The 14,409-nt window shown below is 35.2% G+C and overlaps 1 protein-coding gene across 7 annotated transcripts in view; it reads right to left on the reverse strand.

The window, feature by feature from the left end:
• Window positions 1–14,409, reverse strand: part of ARB2A (ARB2 cotranscriptional regulator A) — a 451,132-nt gene that overhangs the window by 203,711 nt on the left and 233,012 nt on the right. For all 7 annotated transcript variants that reach the window (XM_081233582.1, XM_081233583.1, XM_081233580.1 and 4 more), the window contains one exon: window positions 5,619–5,738. In XM_081233582.1, the coding sequence (XP_081089708.1) occupies window positions 5,619–5,738 (120 nt within the window). The remainder of the gene's footprint in view (window positions 1–5,618; window positions 5,739–14,409) is intronic.

Here is a 14,409-nt window from a genome sequence, read left to right on the forward strand (position 1 = left end):
AAATTTATATTAAAAAACTCTGATTTGATATCTCATTTATAATATTGACCACAATTATTAAATATCCAGTATATGCAAACATTTTCCCCAATATCTATATATCTGCATAATCATTGTTCATTACTCGTTATCTGTCGTGCTTGGATACCCTTCATATCCACTTCGACATGCTTCTGTAGGTGTGTACAGGGAAAGATATCACACCCTCTTCCTCTTTGTTCAGCTTTCCAGATCCAATGTCACTAAGCCATGTAGAATTTGTCTCCTAATGTCTGTCTCCTAATGTGTGCTTCTTCTTTACCATTCCCACCACTTCTACGTTGGTAAAGCCTTTTATTGGATCTTACTTGGACTCTTGCAACTAACTCCTAAAATTACTGTTATCGACAATCAATCAAAAGACAGTATCTATAGTATATGCAAAATTAAACAAAGTTGAATATAGGAGGCAAAAATAATATGATCTCTGGTTTCTCTCTAAGGAGCATACAAAGTAGAGAAACTATATTGTTTTCATATAAAACAACTAGAGAATTAAGATAGCGTTCCATACAAGATGTAATCATCCCATGCATTAACATGCTATATGTATCATGTAGGCAGCCAACTCAGAAATTCAAGTTATATTACAAATGATGACTTACTTTTACTGAATTACTTATATTTTAAAGTAGGTTTGTTAGAAGGCCTGAATTGTTTTGATACTCTAATGGATCAATTTTTCTTTGTTTATCTGCCCTTATTCTACCTCTCCTCAATTCTTCATTCCCAGCAGCCCATTTTTTAGCATTGATCACATTAAGCAGATATGCTACTATCCAATTTGCTTTGTTCTTTGCAGACAAAATGTAAATGATGTTTCTTTAAGGTCACAGTTAACTCATGTCACTAAAGGTAAAAACTAATTCTTTTAGTCACATTCCATTTTCTTTTCAGTGTAAATCCAAATCATGCTCTAGGCAATTTTAAAAGATCAACTTAGAGTAGACTGAGGTTGAGTGTCCTCACACAGCTAAGTCCAAAAAATAGTCCTCTATCAGCTACTGAAGGTCAGCTTAGGCTGCCTGGAGGCTAGAGAGCCCAGCATGGAACAATGGCAGGAAAATAGAGTTCCCTTCATTCCTTAATTCACATGCAAGTGAGGTGCCAATCAAGTGCTGACAAGCATGGAGAAACCAAAATCAAAAATGGGTAGAGATATACTTTCAAAAGGTGCAGTTTTCACACATTTCTAAGAGATGTTTTTAATGGTGGCTGAGAACATACCACTAATAACATGGAAAAGAAAATAAAAGTAATATGAAGAATAATAATTTTATATCAGCTGAGATGATTCAATAAGCTAATGAATATATTTGCTAAAATTGTCTAATGTGTTCTAAAAGAAATATCAACAATCTCACTTTGACTAAGGAAAGAAATCTGAATGCAAACTGATGTACAGAGCACTGCAAACAGGGAAGGTAAGGTGAGTTAAGATTGGAAACTGGGCATTGACAAGGAAGCTAACTCATTTGCAAATAAAAGAAAATTTTAAGCTCGCTTGATTTTGTCAAACTAACCATCATCTACAATGACAAGAGCATAGCACACTGAAATGACCAAGTATGGAAGCAATGGAATCACTTCATAAAATGGCTGGTGAAAGAGACTATGAAAAAGCTTAAAAACTGCATTGTTTTTTGACAGTTAATTTCTAACAAACGAGTTTAAATTTTTAACCACTAATATAAGGCAAAAGCAAGCTGCATTAGTTGTAGATGTTTTTCTAGATGAATTTGGTAAATGATTGTTGATTATGACTACTAATTCTATCTACCACATATAAAATAGAATTTCCTAGACAGAAATTTAAAGCTTCGAAAATGATGTTTTAATAATGGTAGCATTATATATTGGCATTATTTTTAAATACACAGAAAAGATAGCATAGACTAGGTATGTTACTTTTAAAATTCATTATCAATTCATAAAATAAATAGTTCTTCCCTTTTGCTTTAATGACTGAATGCTAGGATTGTTACCAGAGCTGTCTTAACAACATCTATATTTACTAGGATTACAGAAAGTTTAGAGAATTAGAAACTTGAGTTGTTACCATATAATGGGAATAAAAGCAGTGAAAAGCATATTTTTAGTATGACTTTTCTCATTATTATAGTCAACTGTATACTGTTTTATGAGGTTAGGCCTGATCAAATTCCAATATTTACTACCATAACTGAACACTGGTTTTGAAAATAAATCTCTTAACTACCTCTTGTATTCTTCAGGCAAATTTTAGCACTTCAAAATAGGACATAATAATAAATTATGTTCTCAGTTTTCAAAAACAACAATTAGCAAAATATGAAAGCTCTACAACTATTTTGTGCTCTAAATTTAAAAGTAATTTTTCAGATTTCTATTAGTAGTACCTTAATTTTAAACTCCAATTATACATAATTTTAACTTAATAAATGGCAAGATACATTTTAGCATGGGTCCTGACTGGTACCTGTTTTTAAACAATAAGCACTATAAGTAATTACATGTAATACTGAAACTGTACTAGTCACACAGTTCACATCTAAAATAAATTTTCTTAAAATTCATGACCTAAAAAAGAATGTGAACTTGAATGAGGATGGTAGAAAAACAATCTCCCTGCATTCAAACATAATGCTACAAACTAGCGCTGTTCCATCTATAAGGGGTGTGTGTGTGTGTGTGTGTGTGTGTGTGTGTGTGTAGAGTCTTGAATCAGGAGTAAAATTTTATGATAATTTTTAAAAAGTTAAACTTCACTGAAATCCAAAAGATTTCATGCCTGATGTGTATAATGTACTATTGAGATATAAAAACTAAACCATAATTTAAGATGTCCACAACTCACTTTCTTGTAAAGTTAATCTTAAATATTTTAATCCATGTAAAACAGTTTCATATAATACACATATGTTGAAAAATCCTGAGAGAATGAACATTTGTCAACATTTTAAACATCATGAGTTTTCCTCTAAGAATAATGGGGAGAACAGGAAAGAATATTATTCAGCTTTAAAAACAAAAGGTTTAAACATATTTCAATTTTTGTTGTTGTTTATCAATGCTATCTTTCAAAAATTCTTGAAACTAAGTAGAAACACAATGGTCTTAAATATATTAATCCAGCATTGTCAAAAATTTATGTAAAATTTAGTGTACAGTGTTATTTGTTTAGAGAAATTTTTTTCAATAGGTCATAAACTACTTTTTCTTTAGCTTCCACCATCTATACACCTTCTTTACATACCCCCATCAAAGTTATTTGACAAAAAGTAGCAAATATATGAAGTTGAGATAATCGCCATTAATATTTTAAAACCTAAACAAGGTATATTACGTTAAATAGACTTCTCAGTCCTGGTGTTGCCTGTCAGATATGTGATGTGCCAGTGGTTATATTATATTCCTCCTCCCATGCATGCACCTCCTGCAGAGATAGCAGACTACAGAAGCTGACCCTTACTGAGACCATCTTGTCTCTCTGACAAAGCTCCTTTTTAACTTCTTACTTACTGGTTACTTCCTGTGATGGAGAAAAACTTTAGCTCAGCTTGTGATAATTTCACAGGCCCTGAGGACCCTGACCCTAATAGCCTCAAGGTCAGAAGTCAAGTCTTGTTCTGAAACATCTGTGTGCTTTATATTAAAGTGGAACAAAAGTGCAGAAATATCCACCAGTGTGTGACAAGAAGGACAGGCAAAATAAGACTGACACACTGGTCATCTGTTACTCTGGTATCTTAAATTCATTTCTAAAACTGTCCAAAATTCACTTAAATTCCAAATTTGATGTACAAAAGGTTTTCGTTAACTGTCTTAAGGTAAAAATATGGAAATTTATGTTTTACAGAAATCTGAAATTTGAATAGTCTTACAGGCCTTCAGACATATTTTAAGTTATTCTGTAAGTTGTGAAATTTCATGTTTTATGTAATTTAATGGCTTACAGAAAGAAAACATAAGGTACATATATATCAGCTATATATGTGTGTGTTTGTATATATCTATATCTGTATGGTTAAAAGAACTATTTGAAAAGCAACATTCACATTTTAAAAAGGACGTCATACTTGTATGTTAGAGAGCTATCTTAAGATACCCATTATGTATTAAAATAAATAAATTCAGCAGTTAAAAGTACTTGAATATAATTTCTAAAAAAGTGAAATCAATTTAAGAAATAAATGATTTATTTACTGATCTTAAGAGAGCACAGTATTTGTAAATTTAGGTCAGCTAAAGTGTTCTCAGGTGTCACCGCTAGTTTTATACCTAAATCATGTGGGTAAGCAATAAGGTGTGGGAAAGTTGAAAAGACCATGGAAATATATTTAATTTCCATGATGAAGAGAAATACATAGCAAAGTTTAGAAACATAAAAATTAGACAACCAATGCTGCGCCAGCTTTTAATGTCCACTTTAGGCTATTTGGATTTAAAATTATCAAATGCACTTTTATCAAATTAGCCATTTTGTTAGAGCACTGGTACCTTCCTGTGACATAAGAGGTAATGGACATGGAGCACATTTTTAGGACTGATTATATATCACTAATCATTCATACCTGCACAAAGTGTGCTAACTGCAATACTGCATATAATACTGACCAAATTTAGAAATCTTGATAATTTTTCCATTATGTACACATAATCTTCACCCTAGGAATCAGATTATTTTGAAATGCAAAGATTTTTATGACCAAGCATTGAGTTCCACTTAGATTAATGGGAGCTTTCTGATAGTTTTAATACTAATTATATGGATTCTGATCACGTATTAACTTGAAGAGACAGTTTTGTCAGTTAAGGGGTCTACTGAAATTTTAAACACTTTACAGATAATAATGCTTCAACGATGTACCCATAAAACAAGAATCACAAATATAAAATGTATGGAAAGTGGGGCTATAATGTAGAAGTTAAAAAGTAATATGGGGCTTCCCTGGTGGCACAGTGGTTGAGAGTCTGCCTGATGGTGCAGGGGACACGGGTTCGTGCCCTGGGCCAGGAAGATCCCACATGCCACGGAGCGGCTGGGCCCATGAACCATGGCCGCTGAGCCTGCGCGTCCGGAGCCTGTGCTCCGCAATGGGAGAGGCCACAACAGTGAGAGGCCTGCTTACCGCAAAAAAAAAAAAAAAAAAAAAGTAATATCTATAGTGGGAAGCAGCCACAAAGCACAGGGAGATCAGCTCAGTGCTTTGTGACCACCTAGAGGGGTGGGATAGGGAGGGTGGGAGGGAGACACAAGAGGGAGGAGATATGGGGATATATGTATATGTATAGCTGATTCACTTTGTTATACAGCAGAAACTAACACACCATTGTAAAGCAATTATATTCCAATAAAGGTGTTAAAAACAAAGTAATATGTAAATAAGGAACAGGCAAAAAGCTTTCTGGTTAGCACTGAAAAGTTCTACCACAATAAAGAAATATACTCTTTTTAAACATCATAAAATTATTTACTCAAAATACATAATTTTCATCCTTTATAAAATAATTTAAAGTAATGACACAAAGAAAAAGGGAGTGGAGGGGATAAATCTGTAAGGAGTTTGGAAATTAGAAAGAGTTAAATGTGCACTTACCAGTTCAACAAAAGCAAGTCCTCCATAGCTATGAGCAACAAAAAATACATTCTCAGCTGCAGACTGGGCTATGAAATGGTCCCACACATAGACTGCATGTTCTTCAGGAGAACCATTTTCCTATAAGTAAAACAAATATCATATATCATACTGTATCTAATTATTATCAGAGTAATCAAAAATTAAATTATATGCTTGCTTACATAGCATAAGAAATAAGATGGTTATAGCTCATTCCAAATAATAACAATACAAAAAAACTACATTGAAGATCCAAATTAGGGAATAAATTAGTATTAAACTATTAGTAAATTACTGCTAAACTTAAGTGCTACTATAATATTCTGAAAGAAAGTATTTAAAATAAGTACAGGGGGCTTCCCTGGTGGCGCAGTGGTTGAGAGTCCGCCTGCCGATGCAGGGGACACGGGTTCGTGCCCCGGTCCGGGAGGATCCCACATGCCGCGGAGTGGCTGGGCCCGTGAGCCATGGCCGCTGAGCCTGCGCGTCCGGAGCCTGTGCTCCGCAACGGGAGAGGCCACAACAGTGAGAGGCCCACGTACCACGAAAAAAAAAATAATAATAAATAAATAAATAAATAAATAAAATAAAATAAAATAAGTACATTTTTGAGGGGAAATTGCTCATTCTGGGCATATCTGAGATATTAAAATATATCTAAGTACATCAGAATTGCATAGCAGAAAGTTATAGTGGTCTTATGATAAAACAGTGTAACACTAAGAAAAATCAGATACATTTCTATATGTATACCTGAAAATACTTATAGTATACATACATCTAAGTTATTTGATTTATAAAGTTTTAAGTACTTCTGTAAACTGAAAATAAGCAGAAAATTAACAACAAATATTTTCAATTTATATTATTTTAAAAATACACCTTTTTCCTAAAAGAATTTTCCATACATATTTTATTTCTAGAACTGGAAGAAATCTAAACATATAAACCTGGGACCTTTTATACTTCTCCTAATTTGCTAATCCCTAATAAATGTATGAATGTTGCTTTAGTTCCAAAAGTTCTATAATAACTTCATTTTATTGTGTTTATTTCTATAATGGGCACATTTCGTGATTAAAACTCGGATAATGTGAAAAAGGAAAAAAAAGAAAAAACAAACAACCAAAGAGCTAAAAAAAACCCAAACTGATAAAAACTAAAACAGATTGTGAAAATGTTTTGTGTGAATATTTCTTGGAAGCTTTAACACCAAAAGACTAATTCCCTAAGAATGTCATGGTACTAGACAATGAACACAATTTATTCACATTTTCCATCTCAGAAATTTTTAAATATCATATTAGGGTCCATATGAATGGCTTCACTTACCACCTAAAAGCTATTGTTTCCTAATGGCTATCTCCGCCCTGAATTTCTCTCCAGAGCTCCAGACCCAAGGTCATTTCCTTTTGAATGTCCCACAGATACTTCAAACTCAACCAATTCAACACCTTGCTAATAATTTCCTCTCCAAACCTGTGTCACTGTCTTTGCTCCCCACCTCCTGCTGAAATCTGAGCATCATCTTTTATTTCCCTCTCCCTCAAACTCCACATAAAATCAATCATTAAAATCCTGTTGATTCTGTCCCCAACTGTCTCTTAAAGCCACCCACTTCTCTCCCTTCTCATTTCCTCTGGCTTAGCTCAAGCCCATCCTTTCACAAGTGGATGACTGCAACAGTCTACAGTCCAAGTTTCCCGGCCTCTAGGATTGCCCATTTAAATGCTCTCTCTAATTCCGTAGTTAAGAATAACCTTTCAAAAATGCAACTATGGTCATGTCGCCATGTTGCTCACTCACTGCTTAGAACCCCCTGAAGTGTTTTTATTGCCAAGTTCAAACTCAGAATGACACTAAGGCCTTACATGATCTGGCTTCTGCCTCGAAATGTATGTGCAAAATACAATGACGCAAAAGCTACACTTCTCCAACCGTGAGAGACCACAGAGAACACTCGCTGTGTTCCAACTGCAGGGAACAACTTATAGTAACCTAACTGTGCCATACTTTTCTTATTTCTGGGCTGTTTTTGTTATTGTTGTTTGGAAAGTGACCCAAGTATTCTGCCTTTAATTCACCTACCACCTTTACCTGCATAATTCCTACTTGTCTTCAGAACTCAAATGAAACATCACCTTCTAGTGAAAGTTTTCCCTCTCATCCCCAAGGCTAGGTAATGTCCTACAGCCACATCTTGTACATGTTCCCATTATTGCACTGAATAGTTTGTATTGTAATTGCTTGTTAATCAAATTCCTGAGGCCAAGAGCTGTGTCTTCTTCATAAAATCACAGGGTAATAAATAAATAACAAAAACACAACATGTATCTTCAGAAATGATTACTTACAACCTTGTAGTCATATACTAAAATACAAATATACTTTCAAAGATATCTATTAGTAACATAAATATGAAATTACCCACACCTAAAGTATGTAAAATAGATAGAAGAATCATAATTGGAAGGAAATCTTTGTAGGCATTTTTGGCTTTAGTAATTCAGCTTTCATTAGTATAAAAAGTAGGAAAATAGTTATCATTAAAAGCAGGATAGTGGTTAACTCTAAGGAAGAGAGATAGAGTTGTGATTAGGAAATAGACGTCTAGTGGCTGGCAATGTTTCATTTCTTGACTGGGGTAGTAGTTACACAAGTGTGTTCTTTTTTTTTTTTTTTTGCAGTACGCGGGCCTCTCACTGATGTGGCCTCCCCCGTTGCGGAGCACAGGCTCCGGACGCGCAGGCTCTGCGGCCATGGCTCACAGGCCCAGCCGCTCCGCAGCATGTGGGATCTTCCCGGACTGGGGCACGAACCCGTGTCCCCTGCATCGGCAGGCGGACTCTCAACCACTGAGCCACCAGGGAAGCCCCACAAGTGTGTTCTTTACAGTTATAGTTAAACTGACTAATACATACTTAGCACTTTTCTGTACATATATATAAAGTGACCATAGAATTTATACTACAAACCTTTGAGAGTGAAGAAAGGTAATGTTAGTAATTGTGCTCGGAGAACAGGTCTAAACTGGGACTGTCTAGAGAAAACCCAGGTACCTGGTCTCCCTAGTTATATCTCACAATGAAATGTAAAAACAAAACAGAAATAGAGATAACAGAGCTTCTATCTGCTGACAGTTGGCAGAACTAACAATGTGAAATATCTGTGATGGTCCTAAATATTCTTCTATATATGGATAGAATACAAACACATAGGAGATTAGATTACTCTGTCCCCCTAGGCTCCACACTGGAAGTGGAAATGTAAGGATGATAAGAACTAAGCCATGATCCTGGCCTTCAGTGTGTTTGCAATTTCATAAGGGTGTTAACACATAAAGACAGGAGAGGCATTAGTGTGTGAGGAGTATTACTTTCTCTATTCCTGATGGACTGTCTTGACACCAAGTCCAATGGGTCTGTTATAAATTCACACTACCTGACCTCAGCGAAGCCCTGCCTACTTTCTTCTCACAGTCACTAATTCTTCCTTTATACTGTTGAGAGCCTACCCGTCCCATCCCTCTCATTCCCACCTCATTTTGAGTCCTGCTACAATGGATTCTTAACTAGTCTCATTTCTTTTAGTCTCTCCCTTTACTTTGTTGCCAGCTTAATCTTGCTGAAGCCTGGCTCTGATCAACTCACTCTCCTGCCTGAAAGGTCATTTACTGAAATGATTACCACTGCCTACAAAATAAATAACTGGAACTCTGTAGCCAATGTCTCTAAACCCATCTTTCCAGCCTCCCTTCTTACTATTTCCAGGGATCTTATTCATGCTCCAGGAAAAATCTGGATTACACATGAATAGCTGAAAATCCTAGACAAAACTGCTATCATGAAATCCAGTCTGTGATCTCATGGGTAATGCAGCTTAGACTAGGCAAAACCTAAAGGTGAGAACACTTCCAAGGGAGCAGTTCAGCAGTAATAGACTCTCCCACTACTTCGGGTGATGGCAGAGTGAATGGAAAGGAAGGGATGGAATAAGTAATTTCAGAGGAAAAATCAGCAAAACTTTGACGTATAATGGAAACTGCCAACCAGACCCAAATGTCCCATCTATGACTAAAGGAGAGCTAAGAACTAACAGTTCTTTCCACTGTTCACATATAAAGACTAGTGTTTTCAGAGATTAGTATTATAGCTGAGTCTTTTCTTCCACAGTATATGGCGGTATCTGTTAAAATGGTCTATGAGCAGCAGGAAAAAGAAATCTCAAGTATACATGTACCCCAAGTACTTAAATATTTTCAGCCTGACTCTAAGGTCATCAAATTATTCTTTAGTTTTAGATTTTAAAACCTAATGTTTTAAAAAGCCAGACCCAATTGAAAAAAAATGTCTGTAACACCTACTTAGGGGGTTATCCATAGGCACAACTAAACCATTATACAAGATTATTCTAGGCCACACTTGACACACATTGACCCAAAAAGATCCAGGGTAGGAATCACAGTTTGCCGTCAGAGCAGCAGCAGGCATTCCTTTTAATGGAAGCCTCACAGCAGTTCCTGTAGTAGACACAACACAGAACCTTGTGGGAGTTGGTCTCTTTGGCCCATGGGGTGTTAGCTCAGGAGTGAGGGAATCGGACTCACCTTGGGCAGATACAGGAGTTATCCTGCCTTAAAAGTCTTATAACCTACAGAAGCCAATGCCTCTTGCAACAACTCCATAGGCATGGCTTCCAGGGTCCTTGCCTGCAAGGGACTTGCCCAATTACAAGAGTTACTACCCTCAGGGAAGATCAAAATTATGATATTTATAGTCCATTTTAATTCATTCTAATCCAGATGCAGTTTACCAACCAGGGGTCATTTTCCACCATAGGCAGTGTTTTGCCCAGCAACCAACCACTTAGAGTGGATGCCATGGTATGTTTCCCAGAGCCTCCTTTAGTTAGAGGAACTCATTTCCTGAGCTGTGCAAGTGGCACAGTTGGCAGCTGATAGCTTTAACTGAGGTACTCTCTAGGAATTGCCCTCAGCCAAATAAAGCTATCTTGACTAAAGTTACAATCCCACCTCTGAGGCAATTTACATCCAATGTCTGGTTGAGATGATGTGGATCTATAAAGGACCTATCTCTTGCCTCAAGGCAGGACATCTCTGAAAAGCCATCCCAGATCCAGAGATCACCAAGGAGTTAGATGAGTGAGGCCTTTGTTGTGACTATATTGAAGTTCAACTCCTTCGACCAAAATCTATTGTTTTGCTCTCCTACAGGTGCTGATCCCAAGAGAATTCCCCAACAAACTTCTTACATGCAACTTCAGAATCTGTTACCTGGGAAACCCAACTTAAGACACCACCTTATCAGGCTTCCAGGGACATAGAGCTAGAAAGTTAACTGAAGGTCAGATTCTCATACAGAAGGCGAAAGAGTTTTGCTAACCTTTGACCCACAGCAACTTACAAGCAATATATGGAAAGTATTTAATCTATTTACATGTATTATTATCCTGACTATGTTTAAAACTACTGTAAATTATTGTTGGCTCAAGTTTACATGTCAGTTCTACTATTAGCCATGGTAGCTTAAATTGAATCCTGTACTATTTCCTTGGTTCTTCTCTATCCTGCTATTTATTTAATCTGCCAGGTCACTTCTTCCTTCTAGAATATAAGCAATTTAAGGTAGATTCTCTTTTGGATTCAAGATATAAACAGAAGGCATGCTATAGGCATTTAATAAATGACTAACAATGCTAGTACTATTGGCAATGACACTGTTGACAAAGTACCATGAAATGCATTGCAAAAACCAAGACAAAGGAATATTCAAACTCCATTTCAGGAATCTAGCTTCTAATAATCTGCAAAGTGGCAAATGACTGATGTTCAGAGATGTTTATCACTGTCTCATTTATAGAAGCAAATAACTGGATAACGCCTAGATGTCCAATAATGCAAAAATAAATATTTAAGTAAATTACAGTTTATCTGTCTAAGTAGCTATAGTATTCAGTGAGTTTATGAAGTAATACATGCAGTTCATCTAAGTTTATAGGTGGTATAATTTTCACTATGAAAAAAGGCTTGAAAAAGACTAGGAAGAATCAAATAAAAATATTAAAAGCAGCTGCTTATGGATGGTGGGATTATAAATATTTTCTATTTTTAGCTCCTTTAGATCTTTCTGAACTTTCCAAAATTAGTACAAAGTGAATGCTCTTTATAATAAAATAAGAAAACAACAACCAAAAAATCAGAAATCCTACTGAATAACTACTGCTGGCTTCTAAGGGGGAATCAGCATCTGAGTGGGATCTTTACATCTTCATATCTAACAAATTCTAACATCTGTGCCGAACCCACTGCATGTTTACAAGTAGCAAATCAAAAGGGTTGTTTCAAACGGGTGTAAGAGTAAAAAGTGATAGCTGAAAAAACAGAAAACCCACAAAAACTGGAAGAGCACATATAGCGCAAGGAGTCTGAGACTACTAGCATTGTCACTGAGCAACTTGAGGGCAGTGCTGCATTTAAAGCACAATAACTGACAGGAACAATAGTGATCCTGAATTGTCAAAAGAAAGTTAACGATGCTACATGAATTCCATATTTGAAGGACTATAATTAAGAAATAGTTTAACTCAAAGTATTATTTTTAAAAACAGGTGATAAAGGAGATAAACCTTAGCTATAAAAAATCTGGCTTTGTTATGTGACTATTTCCCAAGGCTTTCACCAATGTATGGCTTTTTTCTATTCAAGTGTTTAGGAAAGCCAGATCCTCATCATTATAAGATGCAACAAATTCTGCCAAATATTTGCTGCCTCCTGCAACAGTTAAGCCCAATAATGGTAGCACAGGAATTAATAAACTTAGAGTAGTTTTTAATATATATTTCTGACATATTACATTACTAAAACCCCATTTTATAAATGAGATGGTGCTGTTCCAAGGCACATCTGTGTCATTCCAACCCCCAGCCCAGTGTCCACAATCATTATATATTTATAAACCAGAATCCAAAGAGTATATACTACCAGCAGTGTCTTTTGAAACTAAACAGATTTCAAGAGGAAATACTTTATAATATGCCTCAATTACAGAAATGCAAACATACTAAATCTACTTTACAGGTTTCTCCATGAATTTCACATCAGAGTGCATTTTGTATTGAGTAACTTCAAGCTGGATGATTTTAAAATATGCAAATATACAAAGTGCATGAAGACAAAAGTAAATCGATTAATTAGAACTTGCTAGTGGCAGAATGCATAGAATATTTACACCGTGGAGCTCAGTAGTATTCAGAGTACAGGCTGAATTTCCTGATGTACTCTTGGCATCATTAATTGTTAAATGCCAAACAGAAGTGATACAGTAACCAAAGCCTTATCAACTATGCCAGATTCTACTACCTAGGCATTGCAAGGTCTGCATTTATGATGGAATACCTGAGCTGATAACACATGGAATTATCTAAACAACATTTGCATATTTGTGTAATTATTTTCTAAGGTTAATTAGCTCCTGTAAAGCATTTCGCCCTTTGAGACTGCTTACAGTGACAGGTTCACATATTTTCTGAACCATTGCCAAACCTGACAGATTTTTCTTCAGCTAACCTGTTGCTATGAAGTTATAAAATGAGTTCTCCTATAATATATATTTTAAACTTATAACTGATTTTAGGAAAAGTAAAATGAAAATTGAGTGAATTTCAGGGTTTTTCAAATATCCAATTTTAAAATCAAAACTTCAAGATTATTTTGTTTTACTTCATATAAGTCTTTCTGTGATTACAATGGTAAGCATATCTGCTAAGAAAGTTTCTTTATGAATAATAAAGTCTAGCATTTTTTACTTTAAACCAGCACATACCTATGTCATTAACTCTGGCTGTGTCACATATCACACACACACACACACACACACACTCTCTCTCTCTCTCTCTCTCTCTCTCTCTCTCTCACCAGCTGCCCTTAGCTCTTTCACTGATTTGCTATTTACACTGGAGGCATCAGCTGGAGAAAACACTAATATAAAATCCACACATTTTTATGACAAAATCTACAAATCAAAGTTGTTTCTTTTAAGACGCTAAAACCTTATCAGGTAAAATATGGCTAAATGAAATCCAAATGGGAGGCAGATATCCAAGTCAGAGGGATTTATGAGGATGCAAAAATGTAAGTTACCTTCTTGCACCCAACCAATCCACAAGTACAAGATAAAAGAAAATTTATACTTTTAGGAATTGGTCAGTAGGGTATGCTTTCAGAAGAAATGAAACACAAATAGCATATGACCCTAATCCAGAAAGACACACACAAGAAAATCATATGGTTTAGCTTTAAACTTTTAGATGATTCTGTTATTCAACTCCTTTGTACAAGAGTATAAATTGTACATTAGTACAGAACAAAACATTTATAAGAACAGTTATGTGTAAAATATATTTTGTAATGTCATATGAAATATAATTTTATTTTAATCCAGTTAAATACTTTGGATTAAAAATTTATCTTCATTTTGTCATATTTTAAATGTGTTATCTTTTAAAAAGTATAGGCCTTTGTGTTTAATGATGATTAAAGGACTAGGAGTACATATGAATGCATAAAAACTGATGTTACAGCATACATCTAGCAAAAACATCTTCAAAAATAAAGGACCATTATTTGGTCTTTAAATATTAAATGGAACCATATGAAGTTACCAATATTAGACATTTCTGACCTTAAAAATAGCAATTTCATACAATTCAACCTTAAACATAATGAAAATAAACAAAAGAAATATAAGGTTGA

Source organism: Mesoplodon bidens, assembly GCF_964165515.1.
Source record: "Mesoplodon bidens genome assembly, chromosome: 4".
Taxonomy (NCBI): domain Eukaryota; kingdom Metazoa; phylum Chordata; class Mammalia; order Artiodactyla; family Ziphiidae; genus Mesoplodon; species Mesoplodon bidens.